Source organism: Sminthopsis crassicaudata, chromosome 3 (assembly GCF_048593235.1).
Source record: "Sminthopsis crassicaudata isolate SCR6 chromosome 3, ASM4859323v1, whole genome shotgun sequence".
NCBI lineage: Eukaryota > Metazoa > Chordata > Mammalia > Dasyuromorphia > Dasyuridae > Sminthopsis > Sminthopsis crassicaudata.
This window is the reverse complement of record NC_133619.1, coordinates 420,593,158-420,612,263: the sequence shown is the minus strand read 5'-3', so window position 1 is coordinate 420,612,263 and position 19,106 is coordinate 420,593,158. Positions and strand designations below refer to the sequence as shown.

General features: G+C 31.0%; 1 protein-coding gene across 2 annotated transcripts in view; it reads right to left on the bottom strand.

The window, feature by feature from the left end:
- Positions 1-368: 368 nt before the first annotated feature.
- TFPI (tissue factor pathway inhibitor) overlaps positions 369-19,106 on the bottom strand; it is a 128,085-nt gene continuing 109,347 nt past the window's right edge. Inside the window, exons 6-8 of one of the 2 annotated variants that reach the window (XM_074302907.1) lie at positions 17,820-17,915; positions 1,970-2,149; positions 369-1,220 (exon numbers count right to left, since the gene is read on the bottom strand). In XM_074302907.1, the coding sequence (XP_074159008.1) occupies positions 1,117-1,220; positions 1,970-2,149; positions 17,820-17,915 (380 nt within the window). In that variant the 3' untranslated portion in view covers positions 369-1,116. Of the gene's footprint in view, positions 1,221-1,969; positions 2,150-14,491; positions 14,904-17,819; positions 17,916-19,106 lie in introns of those variants that run through there. The other variant, XM_074302908.1, reaches the window with a different exon arrangement.

The following is a 19,106-nucleotide window of genomic DNA, read 5'->3' as shown; positions in this document are numbered from 1 at the left end:
ATAAACTGAAAAATATTGTCTAATTATGGTAATAATGATACTGGATATCTTATCTTCTTGGAAAATTTCAAAGAAGAATTGGGGAAAAAATGAGTCCTAGAGATGTTGTCATTTGTATAGAGGTAGAGTTGTGAGAATGAAAGATGAGGTATAGGAATTTGTTAAATTGTTTTTTCACTATTGATAGTTTTTTATTGTAACATACATTATTTCACCTAATGTAAATTCAATGAAATACTTTGTGAATAATCTATAGAACTATATAAGTAAATGTCAACAGGGAAATGAGATTTTTATAATGTAAGTAAATGGAATTTCATAAAACCAAAAGTATAAATATATTTTCTTAACTTTTAAAATCTCTTTTTCCGTTTTTTTTTTTTTTTTTTTTTTTTTTTTTTTTTTTTTTGCATTTGACTTTGTTGACATGAAGAATGGAGTCACTAATTTGTTCTGTTTGGTGAATTCCTGCAGATTTTGGATATTAAATACAAGGTTTAGATTAGTTCTATGCCTTGACATAGCTTCAATAAAGACAATTTAGGATCTTTATATATTTTTTTTACATTGGACTAAAATTGAAAAATACAGAGGGAAAAGTACTTTTGGTAAAATCTACTACTACTGACTGTATTCAAATTTACAAGATAGCTGGCTAGTCCTTGAGGGCAAAGGAAAACAAAAAAGGCTCCATAGATAAATTTAATCTCAAGGAAGCACCCTTCTTGGCTATAAGATATCAGAAATGTAAATCCAATTAGGGGATAAAAGGGAGAGATTAGAAGATGTTGTCTATTAGCTGGAAACTTACATAAATGGATTAACAAAATACAACATAAGTCACTTTGAATTTCACATACTAGTATTTTAGTAATGTGAAAATGATTTGTGAATTGTTTAGAAAAACTTAAGCACTATGAAAAATACAGTTATACAATTTGTAGATAATCTACATTTCACAAAGTCATTTATTGAAGTATAATTAAAATAAATTTCTAGAGTCTAATCAATGAATTATTTTTTGCTAATTTGTCTAAATTGCAATCCATTCTGCATTTTGCAAGCACAATATCATATAATGGGTTGCCTTCAATCTCATGTTATTTTGTAAGGAAGCTATGTCTTTTCAACAATGATTTCTTCATATATTATCTTCACTGGTTGTTTCTTTCTTTTTCTCTTGGTTTTGATTAATCCACCTTTAACTCGTCTACTAAAACCTATATGAAGAACAAAAATAAATGCTATTGTTTATATAAAGCTGGTCAACTTTAAATCAAACTATTTTTTGAAACAACATCAGAAAAGTGGAATTATCTAATATCTAATACTGATCTATAATAATTATCTATTATTAATCATTAAAATAAGTATATATATATATATATATATATATATATATTTTTTTTTTTTTTTTTGGAGAGATGGATAACAGAATTTTCATATGTATGTCTACCACTTGCTGTGGTTGGTGTCCTGAATTAAATAAGCATAACATGTTATAGAGATGAGGGAAAGTCCTATTGACTTTTATATTTCTCCTGCAAGAAATTAATGTTAATTTGAGCAAGAAAATAGATAACCTTTGACACATTCACTTGAACTTGAATTTTTAAAAGCCAGAAATTATTAGAAAATCATTAAGACAAATGATAATTAGTAAGCTTCATGATTTCCTACACAAAGTCTATATATATATATATATATATATATATATATATATATATATATATATGTGATAGAATTATTCCAATTAGTAATGACAGATATTTCCTTAGATAGGGATAGACTAGAAAGTATCTGCTGCTTCTCCATCCTCCTCCTCTTCTTCTTTTTAAAAATAAAGCTCCTACTTTTTTGCATTTACTCTATATATGTTCATGTAATAACATCCAAAATTTTAATCTGCTTATAAAATATACACAATTCTTTAGACACTTTCATTTAAGTTAGAAAAGGATTTTCATACCTTTCTTACAAGTCTTGAGACATGATTTTTTAGAAATGAAATTATTTTCATTCCCACCACATCCACTGTAGTTAAAAGAACGGCATTTTCCAATAGCAGAATTAAAATAAAATCTTTTCTCATTGGCCTTGCAAAGTCCTCTATCTGCAGGAGTCAGACACCAAGAAGGGCCGTAGAATTCTAAGAATATTTTTTTTAAATGGTTAGAAATATAAGGTATGTAATCATGCTCAAATATTCCCATTATAATACAATGATTTAAAGATCACATGTTGCTCATAGACTTTCTTCTAGAATTTCTATGAATAACCTAAAAAGAATTATTTGTAATTAAGAGATGAGCTGCACATTACACTTAATTGTACATGCATATAAAAGCTTCATACTCCCTAAAGGTATTCTTCAAAACAAAGTTTTCCATTTTGGGAACATACAAAAGAGAATGAAATTATAAAATATAGTGCTATGATTATGCTTTCTGGACAAAAAGTATTATTTTATTATTATATTATATATTTATATTATTATTATAATTATTAATTATATTCATATAATTAATTATTTATGTGTAATAATTATTATATATATTAACACAATCCACCACTAAAATTGTTTATTAAAGGCCACACAACAAAATGTGAAAAGTTAGTGAAAAATCATTATCCCTGCCCTTTTTCATTTACAAAAATTTTGGTTAATGTACAAAACTAAAAAGATTTCTAATGTTCTAAACAAGAAAACAGAGAATAATGATTAAAATCTGTATTCATGGTATGCCACAAATATTTTAATCTTTTAAAGAAATTTCTGAATGGTCAATGTGGATTGCAAAAAATATGTAAAGAGTAATGTGCTATGAGGTTTGCCTTTTCAGAGTTCAGAATGGGACAAACTGAAAAGATTATTGGCATTGTTGATAGTGATTTTACATAAAGCAAGAAGGAATTGAAGTTTCAATCTGGATAATGGTTAGATGTTTGGCAGAAGAGAAGGCAATGGCAAAACTGCTGTTATCAGAACTCCTGGGTTTGTGAAGGAACCATTGATCTTCTTCAGAATCAGAAGAGAAAATGTTCCAAAGGCTAAAATGAAGATACCCTCACTCCATGAAGAGGGGAATAGGAGTCTCAGTTTGATGAGAGCAATTAAATCTCTTGAAAAAGTCTTTCCCTAAGAGGAAATATGTACTTTCTCTGAAGAGAGGGAAATGTCCATCAAGAATCAAGGAAATAAGCTGCACGGGCAAGAAAGAAGATGGGGAAACTTTAGAGGTCTTCCCCTAGGTGAGCTACAGCATGGCAAATGTAAATGAAGAGTGTTTATCAAGTTGTCAGTAATGATGGGGCATGGAACTTGAGGATCCAATAATAGCCTGAGGTTCAGAAAGGAAGAGGCTGACTGATGGAGAGAAAACCCCAAGGGATTAGGCTGCAAGAAAAAAGAAAAATAATGAGACAATTCTGAAATTGACTTGCAAATGTTTCCCAATCTTCCCTTTATACTAATCTATAGAATTTTACATAGTAGTAAAATTAATAATAATATTAATAATCATAGTAATCATTTTGATAGAGCTTAAAGATAATGCAAAACACAGTACATATAAAAAGTTTCCAAAAATTTTAGAATAGTTTTAAGCTATTACTGCATCAAGACTTTGGGACTTCTTAATCTTCAAAACAATACTGTAAAGTATGTATATACCATTTGTATTTCACAGATGAGAAAAGCAAGGTTCAGAGATTTAAGTGGAGTTGACCAGTCACAAAGCTTGTAAATATCAGACATATGGTATATGAACACGTGTTCTTAATTCCAAGTATAACACTTTATTATTATGTTGTACCTCATTTAGCTATCTATTTCAACTTTTTATTATTCTAAAATATATTGAAACGCAATGCTAAATGTGCTAAAAACAAAGCTAATTTTTATGTACTCCTATGTTCTTCTGGGAAATTTTAAATTTAAAAGGTGGGAATTTATTCTTCAGGAAGGAAGAGAAGGGGGGGAATTATTAGCAAAATACCATCATATTAGACAAAATTCATTTAATGTAAATATGTAAAGAATATCAAGCTATATTTGAAATGTATAAAATAAGGAGTTTAAAAGTACCCCTGAGTTTAATTAAGAAAATTTGAGGTAGTACAGTTCTTTTTGTAGCTCTTCATATAGTAAAACAATAAGATAGTGGGTTGCAAGAAAAATTATGGGAGTTTTCTGGAAGCATATATAATTAAAATAAACATTCTTATGCATCTACCCTTAAAATTCTTTGTCACCTCTCATTTATAAAATTAATATATATTTCAAGAATCTGTCATTTTATTGTACACATTTCTTCCACTGATGCAGGTCACAATCTTTCCATAGCTTACTGAGCTCTGTGATGAGCTACTGTGGTGTAAATAATAATCAGCATTATGAAATTTGCTGGATTATTAAAGCTAGAGAAATATGGTGTGTCCCTGAGCTAAGGGCATGTCAGACCTTATGCCCGAGCCTTTAAAAAAACATTCTCCAACTCTTCTAATGTTAAATAGTCTTCTGCCTGTTAAGGGACAGGTCAATTCTCTGAGAGCCTCCACAGCTGTGAATCATAACATCTGAGGGAGTTGCAAGGCAGCCTTTACTGACAAGTGTTGCGGCCTGGGAATGAGATAAATTGGAGCTAGAGGGAAGAGGAGAGATGTCAAACAACTCAATGGCCTCTCAGTCAGAGAGGTCAGAGAACAGCAACTGTCTCTCAGTCTCCTTGCATCATCCTCTTACAAGAGGAGATCCATTCTGGATTGGATCTCTGCCAGCCACTGTCAGGTAGCTCTCCAGTGTATTCCAACATATGGTACCCAATGTGGGACATAAGAACCATAAGAATTTCAAGAAGAATAAGAGATGATCATGAGAAGGATCCTTCCAGAGTTAAGGAAGAAGAGCCTTGGTAAGACTTTTTTAGTTGGGGTAATTAAATTGGCCAACACATCAAAGGGCCGAGCCAGGATACTGATGAGAGACTTAAATGCATGTTCTGACTACAATCCTCTTCCCCATTTGAAAGTTTGCCTGGATCAACACTTTCTACAACCATCCAGAAGTGATAGTGCTTCTTATATTCCTCAGTGTGTGGACCATGCTGTGGAGGGGAAATAACAGCAAAAAACAAAAAAATGGGGAATTGTTAAGGCACAGATCAATTCTCTGAGACCCTCCACAGATGTGAATCTTAACATCTGAAGGAGTTGCAAGGCAGCCTTTGCTGACACAGGTGTTGTGGACTGGAAATGAGATAAATTGGAGGCAGAGGGAAGAGGATAGAGATCAGACAATGCAGTAGCTTCTCAGTCAGAGAGGTTAGAGAACATTAACTGCTTCTCAGTCTCCTTGTATTATCCTCTCACAAGAGGAGATCCATTCTGGATTGGATCTCCAGCAAACACTGTCAGGTGGCTCCCGTGTATTCCAACAGCTCTCCTGTGTATTCCAACATCCACCTAAGTTCTACAATATTTCCTCATTTTGTGATAGAGATGAACCCACCATTTTAAATATGACAAACCTAATGCCTATTAGCCCAAGGTCACACAGGTAGTATATCAGAGGTAGGATTTGAACCCATATTTAAAAGTGTCAGCACTTTATACACTAGGGGAAATTGGAACCAAACTTCCTTCAGTTAGGACAGATCTTGGAATCTGTCCGGATTCTTTTGCAAATAATCTAACAGGTCATATTAAATCTGTGACTTTATAAGGGTAAATCTTAGCATCTCTAGCCTACTACTGGAAGATATTTTATTTAAAACATGAGTGAAAAATGATATTGAAAATAAATTGTTGTTTCATCGTAGTTCCACAATCCTAATGCTGACAAATTTCGTGTGAAAATAGAGCTACCAGTTTATTCTTGCTTTCCTTCTACTTCTTTTGGTTCTCAGCAAGGATAAGAAAGAACAGCAATGGGATTAGGGGCAGAGGCAAACAATATCCATTTCAGCCAGCTTATCAGTATTGGTTAGATGAGCAAGTTATAGTAGGTATATACATAGTGAACTTCTATTACATTGGAAATTTCCCAAAGTAGCAGAGATCAGTATAATTCTCCTTTTACCATTTGAACAACTAGGTGGTTTCACTAATGTAGTCATAATATAAATATGGTTGAAGTGTTGTGGGACAGACACTTTAAGGTTTGCAAAGTGTTTTATATTTGTCTCATTCATCCTCATAAAAACGCTGTGAAGTAGGTGCTATTATTAACCTCTTGCTATAGATAAGGAAACTGTGGCAAAAGAGATGAATAGCATATCTAATAAAGCAGGAATAGATCTCAGGTCTTCCTGACTCTAAGACTGTCATCTAAGCAATCTAGCTTCTTGTCCAAATCTATAATATGGTATATTTTATGTTGAAAAAGCAATTATCTAATTATACCACCACCAACTACCATGTAACCCTTACACACTTTTGAATTATGACCATATTAGTAGAATCACATTAAGAGGACCTTCAGATAATTTAAAGATGAAATGATACTCTGAGCTTTATAGATGATTATCAATGACTTTCTGATAATAAACTCCTTAGACATGAAACACTGTTGTTGTGGAGGTTGTTATTTTAGTGTGAGATTTTTGTTTGTTTTTTTCTTACTAAATGTTGGGACATTAGCTTGGTTCTAGAGGAACACATGGACTTACCTCTTTAACAACAATCCTATATTATCTATAAAGAAAGAAAACAGAAAAATCTTTAAGTCCCACAAAAGTGTAAAGTTGGTCTCTATTTTAATATTTAGTGGAATCTAAAGATACAATAAGAAAGCACTAACCTGGTTTTGCTTTGTGACCAAGGAAGTATACAAAGTCAAATGATTTATCATCTTTAGTATAATATCAAACTCATTAACTTGTCTCTGAGAAAGATTTTATTGATAAAATCCAACAAATTCAATTAAATTTTCTAAGGTTTTGGAAAAAGAGAATATAATCCCAGTAAGGATTATACAGATCAAGGAAGATACAAACAAATACAAGATGGTCCCTGGTTTCTGGCAGCTCATAATAGAGCAAAGTTGAAAATTCTGGTTGTGCAATTATTTTCCCAACTGTAACTTCTATGATCCAATGAAAATAAACAACTGGAACTCATTATTCAAAACTCAGCTCAATTATATAGAAGGTTTTTTTATGTCCTTTATATCCATTCTATATTATGACAATAGTAGCAATAGAATTAGTAGTAAAAATAAGAGTTATAGTAGTAATAGTGGTGGTGGTAGTAATGATAGTTGTAGTTTTAATGGTGAAGGAGGAGGAAGAGGAAGGAAAGAACAGGAGAAGGAGCAGAAGCAGCAGAAGAAGAAGCAAAAGAAGAAGTGAATGTAGGAAGAGGAGAAAGAAAAGGAGGAGAAAAGGAGAATGGGATGGAAGAGAAGAAGAAGAAAGAAGCAGCAGCAGAAGAAACAGCAGCAGAAGAAGAAGAAGAAGAAAAGAAGAAGGAGAAGATGATGAAGAAGACCAAAGATGGAGACAAAGAAGAAGACAATGAAGATGAAGAAGATGATGACATAGAAAATAAAGATGAAGAAGACAAAGACAAGGAAGAAGACAAAGAAGAACACAGAAAGAAAGAAGAAGAAGAGAAAAGGACTTTATTCTATGATTTCAATGGCTTAGGGAATTGTCAATAAGAAGAACCTCTGTATCAAAACAAAACAACACTCTGATATTTACTATTTCATGAACCTTCAGGGGGCACCAAAAGGTAAAGGAATTTGCCAGTCTGAGAGTTAGTGTATATTAGAAGTAGCACTTACAGCTTAAACTATTCTGACCCCAAGATTATCTCTGTCTCCTGCAGCATGCTATCATTCTTTTATCACTATTTAACTTTAAGTAAAAGTTTATTCTTAATTTTAATTTAATTTAATAATTTAAATTTTAACTACATATAAAAGTTTATTTTTAATTGCACTGAACTAAATTTAAAATCACAAAATGCAATTTAAAATCAAATCAACTTTTATTTGACAAATGATGAAGTAGTTGGCTTGATTGAGATATTTTATGATAAATGATATAATAAACAGATTAATTTCACATAATATGACAAATATGCTGCTAAATTCTTTTTGCTTTTCCCATCTTCCTACAAAAACTATATTACATTAGGGGATGTAGAAAGGGGAAATGAAAGTTAATTTAATGAACAATTATTTTTCTTGCTCTTCTAATATTCTGGGAAGTATCATCCCAGTTATAATTTGATAAAATAATAATAGTGATATCTAATATTTAGTTGATTTGCAAAGCACACATTAAATCAGAAAGCCACAATTTTGATTTTCAGTTAGCAGATAATGGGGAAATATTCTGAGGAATTAATTTTTGCACTTCTTGAAGCATTAAGAATGGAGATGAAACTCTACATAATTGGTCAAATTTTAAATCTTTACAAAAGTATAACAAATTAGGCCTGTAGGAATTCTTTTCCATGGAACAGGGATTATTAAAACCCAGTAAGGGAATAAAGAATCACGATATCCTGAATAAGTTTGCCTATGGTATAAAACAGCTTTATAGATAAAATTGTAAAGATTCTTACAAGTGGAAAGAATGCTGAAAAAGAATTCCTAGTAAATGTGAGAAAGTGTCTTCAAATTGTAATGGGCCTAAGAAAAGGAAAGCATTATATTGGGAAAAACCTTAAAGGAAAAATTTTCAAAATCATAATAGTTTTCTTCTCTAACATGATATAAAAATAGCTTTTCTTAGCTGTCCTTTACAGAATAGAACATTGACATCTACAAAATGGTTCATACCCAAAGGTGAAAATCAACATTTTTTTCTGAATTCCTTTCAAGTGATTAAAAAAAAAAAAATCAATTCAGAGCACAGCTTCTTTTTGGAGAGCTGATGACTTTCTTTCATCTGGAAATGATTCTTGTGTTCCATGCTCAATAGGTAGCTTTTTTGAGTGTTGGAGAGAATGTTTCTCAATAAGAACTGATGCCAAGATTCTATCCCTACCTATAGAGAGAGGCACAGCTAAGGTTCCAAATTTCTTTACCTACATCAGAGGATGGCAATGGAGTACACAGTAATGTTATTTTTGATAAAGAATCTCTTTTTGATCTTGTTCTTTGAAATGGATCTCCTTAGTTGAAAACAAATGAACTCTGCTTTTGCAGTGCATCTTAGAAGGCTTTTTAAAGGATGACAATAAGGGTGATGATGATCAAAACAGTAGTTAACATTTGCAATTGTAAGAACAATTAACAAATAATCTCTCTCCTCTGTTAGCTTAATTATTTAATTAAACTTCTAAAATTTGATTATGACTTGAGTTTCGTGTTTTTTGTTTGTTTTGTTTTGTCTTTTGGTTTAGGCCTGTGATTTCATCAGTGTACAGAATTTCTAATGTGTGATTTACCCTACCAACACAAATTGACAACTTCTCTGGAACATATACAAGAAGGCTAGACTGAAAGAGACTATGTGAATTGTTCGGAGTTAATTAGTCAGTAGTGTCAAAGTCAGGTTGTGTTCATTTCCCTCTTCCAGGCATCCATTTCATCATTTTGCTTCTCAATTAGGCTCCTTAAGAAATGAAATTGGGTTTTCACTTCTATTAGGTAGTCCACACAAAGAAAAATTGAAAATTTTACAATTGTTGTGGTGAATAAAAACATAAACAGAAGGGAAATTTATGACTTTTGAAATTATTTTTCCTTGCTAATTACATTAGTTGATTTAGTTATAGAAACACATACAGAGACACATTCCTTCCAAATATACTTGAGAATAATGAGTAGACTCAGATAGCAGTATTTCTCTCAAAATAAATTATATAATACTAGAAAATATAATAGGTCTTGCTGATTATAAAGTCATATGTACACATGTATATAGATATACATAAATGTATATGTTTTCAATAGAATTTATTTGTGTGTACAAAAGCTCACTGAGGCAAACAATTTCTTAAAAATAGAATTGAGCAAATGGAAGCTAATGACTTTATGAGAGATCAAAATAAAGCTAAACCAAAAAAAAAAAAATGGGGAAAAAGTGAAATATCTCATTGGAAAAACAACCAATCTGGAAAATAGATCCAGGAAAAAAATTTTTTAAAAATTATTGGTCTACCTGAAAGTAATGATAAAAAAAAAGAACCTATACATCATCTTTCAAGAAATTATCAATGAAAGCTGTCCTGATATTCTAGAGCAAGAAAGTAAAATAGAAATTGAAAGAATCCACTGATTGCCTTCTAAAAGAGATATCAAAATGAAAACTCCCAGGAATATTATATCCAAATTCCAGAACCCTCAAGGCAAGAAAAAATATTGCAAGCATCCAGAAAGAAACAATTTAAGTATAGTGGAGTTACAGTCAGGATAACACAAGATCTAGAAGCTTCTAATATTCTGAAAAGCAATTGAGCTAGGAATGAAACTAAGGATCACCTGTTCAGCAAAACTGAAGGTAATCCTTTTGAGGAAAAGGTAATCATTCAATGAAATAAAGAATTTCCAAATATTTGTGATGAAAATATAAGAACCGAATGAAAAATTTGATTTTCAAATAAAGGATTCTGGAGAAGTATAAGGAGGTGATCAGGAAAGTGATATCATAAGAGACTTAATAAGGTTTATCTGTTTGTATTCCTATATGGAAGAATATGTGTAACTCATTAGAAAGTTCTCCTTATTATGGTAATTAGGAGTATTATATATATATATATATACACACACACACACATATATATATATACAGAGAGAGAGAGAGAGAGAGAGAGAGAGAGAGAGAGAGAGAGGAGAAGAGTTGATTAGGAAGGGATAATATATATTTTTAAAAAATGATGAAATTACGAGTAAAAGAGTATTGGCCTGGGAGAAAGGGAAAGGGGCAAGTGGAATGGTGCAAATTATCTGCCATAAAAAAAGAGGCAAGAAAAAGCTTTTACGTGGAAGGGAAGAGGGGGACGAAAGGAGGAGGGAATGAATATTACTCTCATCAGAACTGGCTCAAATGGGAAATAACATATATACTCAAAACAGATATGGAAATCTTTCTTACTCTGTAGGGAAAAAAAAAAAAGAGAGAAGAATGGGATATGGGAAAAGAGGGTGATAAAAGAGAGGGCATATTCGGGGAGGGAGTGGTCAGTAGCAAAAACATGTTTGAAGAGGGATAAGGTAAAAGGAGAGAAAGACTAAATGGGGGGAAATACAATTATCAAAAGTAATTGTAAAAAAATAAATAAAGCAAGTTTCTTTGATGTAATATTATTATTTTCTGAGAAATGATGAGTGGGAGGCTCTAAGGAAAAAAACAAAAACAAAAAACAAAAACAAAACCCTGGAAAGTCCTCCATGAACAAAGTGAAATATACTGCATACAAAGTAATAATAATAATGTTCTGAGATGACTAGCTATAAACTACTTTGTTATTCTCAGTAGTATAATTATACACAACTGAAGTCTGACATGATGAAAAATCCTATCCAGATCCAGAGAAAGAACTGATTGTGTTTCAATTCTTTCCTCATTCTTAACTTTTCTTGAGGATTTTATTTTCATTAGGGTAGAGATTGATATTTTCCTTTGTAACTTAACTTTTATGGAAATTCTTTACACAACTTCACATGCGGTTTCTTAATTGTGAGTAGAGATAAGGGAGAGAATGTAGAACTCAAAAATCTTAAAAACAAAAAAAACATTGTATGTAACCTAGGGAAATATTAAGTAAAAATTAAATTAAAAAAGATATATAATATTATGAGTAGAATAAGTACAGAATGAACTCTTTGAACTCTAGAGTTCAAAGGAAGTACAATAATCACTAAAAAAAAAAAAAGACTTGGAGAAAGTTAATGTTATTCTTTATGACAAAAAGACAGTTTGACTAGTTTGCAGAGTGTGGAAGATGAAGTGATAGTGATAGAGCCTTGAAAGAAAGGTTGAATAAGAATAGTGAAGGAATTTAAAAGCTAGATAAAGGAGGTTGTTTTATTCTAGAGGCAATAAGATATGAATACAGTTGATTTAAAAAAAAAATTAGAGTAATGTATAGAACTTTTGATTCAGAAGTTAAAAACTTGGAACAAGAAGACCAATTTAGAGGACTAAAACTATTTTGCAATAATATAAGCAAGAGATAATGTTAGAGCCTAAGTAATAGCTAGCATGTTTATTGTAGAGTTTCACCAACCCCTATAATATGATATCCTTGTTGAGAAGGAAATTACTACAAAAGGAAATGACTACTTTTCTTACATGCTGAGTGCCTAGCAGTATGTTTTGCAAAAAGCAAGTGCTTAAAAATACTTCAATCTTTTTTTTTTCCTTTCATTTATTCACCTTTCTGATTTTTACAACAATTCTGAAATGTAGATAATTATTATTGTCATCATTATTTTACAGATGAGGAAACTAAGGCCAGGAGGCTAAGCAACTTGTCTAAAGTCACACAATCATTAAGTATATAAGTCAGGATTCAAATTCAGGTCTTTCTTCCTGACTCCCATTCCACTCTTCCATTCACTATGGCACCGAATTGCCTAAACTTAGATATGAACTATGAGATTAGGGATGAATTGTTAGATGTGAGAAATGCTGTGCGAGAAATGTGAGAAACTATGAGATTTGTGAGTTGATTGGATGTGTAGGATAAGGTCATATGAGAAGTGAAGGACTATACTGATGTTATGAACCAGGAAACTGGAATAATGGAGCTGTTTTCAATAGAAACAGGGAAAATTTTTAAAGATATAAAGGGTTTGGGGAAAGACAAAGGCTTTTGGATATGTAGAGTTTGGGAGATTTTTAGAAAATATTTTGAAATGTTCAAAACAACTGGTAATTTAAGACAAAGAAGGGAAGATATTTGATTGGATATACAGAATTATAAGTTATATTTTAGATAATTAAATCCATGGGAGCTGATGAGTTTATCCAAAGTGTAGAGGAAAAAAAGGGTATTTTATATAGCTGTATAATAAATGAACCTAACTCCCTTGTATTTAATAACTAATTATTGCAACTAGGAAGAACATTTTTTTTTTCCATTTTCTACTTCCTTATCCAGAAACTAACTAGTGTAGGAAATATATCTTGAAGATTTATCCAGGCCAAGATCTATTTAGACAGTAAAATAAATTCTAAGTTTGGGCAAATTAGATTGTTTTGTGCTCATTTTGTTTGCTCAGAGATCTGATGGGAAAATGTGCATGTTCCTTTTTCTCAGACAAATATGGAAATTGATGTCTCTGTGACAAGAATGTGGGTGAACAAGGGGTTACCTACCCAAAGACCCTCATTTTAAGATAGCACACCACCTCCCATTGATTAACATCATTGTGAATTCACTACTATTAGGGATCCTTGGTTTAAGAGAAATGACCAACAGACCATTATTTTTTTTTTAAATCAATAATATGCTGGCCTTATCAATAAAATGATTAAATTACTCAGAAACTATGACTCTTGGAATTTTTTTTAATAATCACAGAGAATAAGCCAGCTAAGCAGACTGAGAAGTGACAAGAAAGGTGTAAGGAGAACCAAGAGACAGTCGTGTCCTAAAAACTCAAAAGGACAAAGAATATTCAGGAGGAAAAAAAGGAAATCACAAGTCAGATACAGTGGATAGATTAAGAAATGTGTGTTAAGAAAAGACCTCTGACAAATAAGAGATCATTGGTAACTTTTAAGAGAACAATTTCTTTTAAGTGATAAGGAATAAACCAAGATTGCAAAAGATCGAGAAGGAATTGAAGGCTAGAACATTAATATACTATCTCATACATGGATTTTGAATGAAAACCTAGGGATATACATATAGAAAGAACATACATTTTTATCAAAGTGTAGGCTTACTGATTTCTGAATTAGATTATTTGTATGAGGTATTATTTTTAATTCCTTAATAGTAACAACAAAAAACAAATGCAAAATACTCAGCGTTTATACAAAAAGGCAGTTTGATATATAAGGAAAGCATTGGACTTGTAGTCAGGAAGGCCTTAATTCAATCATCAGATTCTTGGTTCCTGGGCAAATTACTTAAACTTCTCAGCTTAATTAGTTCTTCAACTGCAAAATAAGTCTAATAATCAGTGCTCTCTCACAGTACTATCTTGAAGATCAAATAATTTTATTATATTTTGTAAACCTGAAAGTGCTTTGTAATATAATAGTTATTTTTGTTGTAATTAATACTTTAAAGTACTTTGCTTACAATAATTCTTTACAACAGATAATGCAGGTATTAATATTCTTGTAAAATGGATTAAAGTTTAAATATATTAAACAACATGTTTTTAGTTATATGGCTAATAAGTATCAAAGTCAAAGCTTAATTGTGGGTACTCTTATTCCAAATATATCTAATACCATAGAGACTATGCAATAATTCAAGTAACCTTTATAAATATCCAATTCCAGATCTATTTAGTTTCATAGAATCATTGTTAGTGAAGGGTATATACTTGGTTAATATAGGACACAAAGAAATATTCAAATTTTGGCAAATATCCAAACTTTATTAATGAAACAATACTAGAAATACATTAACTTTGCTCAATTAAGGACAGATAAAATACTGGAAGCATAGACTTTTGTGTGTCCGTAAACTACCATCCAATTATTCTAAGGAATAAAAATATCTGCAATTTAATTGCATTCCTCATGAGGTAGTTACTTCCCTTTCAATGAAGATGGTCAAGAAGAGGCAGGATGAAGACATTCCAGAGAAGGTCTTGTATTGGATAGAGCAGAAGGATTTATATCCACTTAGGTCCCTTCAAACTCTATGATTTTATATTATTCCTAAGAAGAATAATGGTATGCAACTGCAGAAGGCCATCAGAAAGACTTGGTAAAATTGATCAGCGTTCTTCCAACCATCATTTGATGTCTTTATTTTAACTGTGGATTACAAAATTGATCAAGATTTGCTGAATGCTTATTCTGTGAATGAAGAGGATATAGTAAAAAAAAAAAACAAACAAACAAACAAAAAAAAAAAAAAAGAAAAGAAAACAAACCAAAATAAAAATTAAAAAGACTTAGTCCTTCAAGGAACTGTCTCACTGAGAAAATAAAATTAATAACCATGAAAAGAGTAGCAAGTAAAAATAAGATACTATATGATTACAATATACTATATGATTATTTGAGGACAAATTATTAATTTTATAAAAGATCAGATGAGAAATTAATAAGAGTAGCAACAGTGAAAGAAGATTTCGTGGAAAAAATAGGCATAGAATCATATGCTGAAAGGATGGTCAGGATTTGATTGAAATAGTATGAATGAATGGATGAACATGAATGTAATGAGCATAGTATTCATAAATTCATGAAGGGACTGGATGTCAGGTTGTTGAAAAATAATCAGAAATAAGATTTGTTATAAATTCTTGGGACAGATTATGGAGCAACTTGAAAATCAGGAAAAGGCTTTTTTCTTTTGTAATATACTAGAAAATATGGAGACATTGAAAAACTTTGAGCAGAAGGATGGCCAGATGAAAGCAGTGTTTATGATCATTCATTTAGTAACAGTGTCCAGAATGCATTTGAAAGGAAAAACAAAACAAAACAAAACAAAACAAAAAAACAACTAAAGTTAAGGTCAGCCAGGGTGCTATTTTAGCAATCCAAATATGAGAATAATGAAGGTATGAATTCATACAGTGGAAGTAGAAATTTAGAAGAAGCAAGAATGGAGATATTTAGGAGAAAGAAAAAAAAATTGGGGAAAGGAGGGATTCCAATAGAGTTTGAGGGTAGGGGTATGGAAATATAGATGATGAGCAGCATAGAAATACTCTTGACATACAAGTAAATGGAGCATTATAAAATATCTTTTAAGATACCATTTCTAATTTCAGTTAAATTAGAGTTAAAAAAAGAGTTAAATGAGAACTCTATATAGCCATATTCTCAATAGCTAATTAAAACCTTTAAGTGTTATAAATACTCTTTAATTTTTATCTAAAGCTTAGCTATTTCATAGATATTGTGAAATCAGCAAAGGCTGATTTTGTAAGAATTCACAGACTTATGCATATAGTAAATTTTCTACAGATTGATCTGGATGATGGGAGTTCTTATCCATTTTATAATGTTCAAAAATCAATTTTGTTTGCATTCACTGGCATGGTGTTATTATACACATGCATAAAACAGTATATGATGGAATAATGAAAGTCAGGGCCTGCTGTGACAGTGTTATAAGATTTTCCATTTTTCTTTCTTTTCTTTTTTTTTTTTTTTTTTTTTTTTGGTAGCAAACCTATTTGGGGACTCAATTTCAGAATGTTTCCCTCTTAGATGCTGTACTATAAAAAAAAAAAAAGGAACCCAAACTTCATATATACATATGCCCTCTTTTGTCCCTCCACCAAAAAAACATAGTTGCACAGACTATTTGGATTTTTTGTTTGTTTGTTTGTTTAGCTACACAAGAAAGAAAATTCAAGGGTGGGTATAGGAAGGAGGATTGGAAGAGTACAGCTTATGTTCTTTCTTCTTTCCTCACTGAGCATACTGTGTTCCTTATCCAAAAAGAGAAAGTATGGCACAGTATTTGCCATCATTTTCATTGCCCATTAGAATAGGAAGCCTGTAAATCCCACAAGGAAAAGTATCAGTCCTTCATCTAGAAATAAATAGGGTTTTTACATGTTTTTTTTTTTTTTTTTTTTTTTTTGTCATGTACCTACCTAGAAAAAAAAAAAAAACTGTATTTTGTTTTTGTTTTTTGGTTTTTTTCCTTGTCTTTTGATAGATTAGAGCATTTTTTTTCCAAAGGTAGACTCCAAAAATTTAGGCCAGTGAAAAATATTTTCAAAAAATTAACTACCAATATATTCAGATAACATTCTAAATAGCGTATTATTTAAAATATTTTGTACTGCTGTATATCAAGGAAAGACTTAAAAATTCTACTTCCCTGCCTTTGCTCCAATAACATACAAATTCAAATTCACTTTCAAGATGTTTAACACTTTTTGAAGTCATTTCAAGAAGAATGTTAGCAAATTTATCCCTGTTGGATAAAATACTGCTCCCTGAGAAGCAAAATAGCAAGACTAACTTTTAAGAGTTAAAGATATGCTTTAATATTTTTGTGGAAATGTTCTTAATTATATATAACTTATAACTTATTGGTTCTAAAACTTATTGATAATGACCTTATACCTATGTGAAATGCATCCTTTATTTTCATGGATAAAACCATAAATTATTTGTATATTACTAAGTAATGACATTTAGCCCATGTAAGTCTGCATAGTAAAGAACCCAGGGGAGAGAAATGAAAAAAAAAAAAATAAAATAAGCCCTCTCCTTCTCTCTTCTCGTGTTTTCTATTTCTTTCTAGGTTGGGATATAGCTTCTTCTCCTTTTTACCTACAATTACTGGAGCTGTCCCGAACAAAAGGTAAAAAGCAAAATATCACAAAAGATGAATGCAGGAAGATTATTCATTTTGTGTTTTCAATCAAAGAAGGTTAGAGAAGAATGAGATATAAGAATCACCCAACTTTGTTGTGAATTTTTTAAAAAAAGAACTTAATGATTTAGGGAGAAAAATATCTGCTTAAAAGATCTAGTTTATAATTTAAAATACATTAATAAGTTCAACAAATGTGAAGTCCTTTAGTGAAAGGCATCAAATTCTAGACTATTTAATGGAAATGAATAATTACATGTAGTTATTGAAAGCAATTTCCTTAGTAATCTATGATTTTATGTATAAATATTTATATTTTTATATTTTCTGGCACTGGTAAAAAAAAAAAAAAACAAACAAAAAACTCAGCAGCATAATCTTACCAAAAAGTTTCCAAACTTCAGTTGGCTTGGCCGTTGAGGAGATATTGTTTGCTGGATCAGCTATTTTTTCACCCTGGTCTACTTGTGTGGTATCCACTAGGAAAATTCCACACAAGAATAAAAAGTTAGTCATTATCTCAGCTTATTAATGTAAGTATAAAATAAGAAAATCATAGTAGTAGTAAGAAGAAACAACTCAGGTTTGTTTGTTGTTATTTTTGTTTGTTTTTACTTGCAAACTTCTTTATTTAGATTCAGGGCAAGTCACTTACTGACTGAGTTACCTCATGGTTAAAATAAAGGCTAGTTAAATAGTTGATCTTCCAAGTTCTTTCTATCTCTAAACTGGTGAACCTATATTATAAAATTGCCTATTAACAGGGTTTCATGCAGTTTTACTTGACTCAATAATTGCTAGTAACTTGAAAATACACACTACAAATACCATGGGGACATTCATTGTCACAAATATTAAATAAGCAATTATTTTGTATTGAACATTGTGCTAGATGTTTGGTAGATGAGGACACAAACAATAGTACGTGAGCTCAAAAAGTTTACAGTTACTATGTAGTAATAACCAAGACATACAGTGTGAAATAAAAATAAAATATTTATAAAATTATGCAAATTGGCTTCAAGAAGTGAGACAGTAATCCATCAATAAACATTTATCAAGGCACATATTATATTCCAGATCATTTTCTAGGTGCTGATAATATAAAGAAAAATTTATTTTGATGCTCCTTTCAAGGAGGTTGCAATCTTGATGGGTGAGAAATTAAGATAGCTTGGGGATATATAAGTAAATGCACAATAAATATATATAAAATATTTTGGGGAAATACTGGCATTATTGTCTGAGAACAAAGAATGATTTCAAATATGTAGTATTTGTGCTGACACTCAAAGGAAGCTAGGGATTCTTAGGATTCCAGAAGAGTGCATTTGAGGAATTAGTGAAAGACTCTACAAAAGTATGGAGGTAAGGATGGATTGTTATGTGTGAAGGACAGCAAAAAGGTCAGTTTATCTGAATTGGAGAAAGTGTAAAGGAAAATAATGCCAATAATCAGATGGAAGAAACAATGACAAGCACCCCCATTAGGATCGAGTTGAGATGGATTTTTACCAATATGATTTGTCAAAATGATTTCTAGTTTTCTGCATGTCAATGTGTCAGCATATCAGAATGTAGTATTAACTACCAAATACCATGCATGCTTCCCTTCAGTTGCCTAATACATTTTAATAGATCACTGAACTGAATGTTAGAAGAACTTGTTT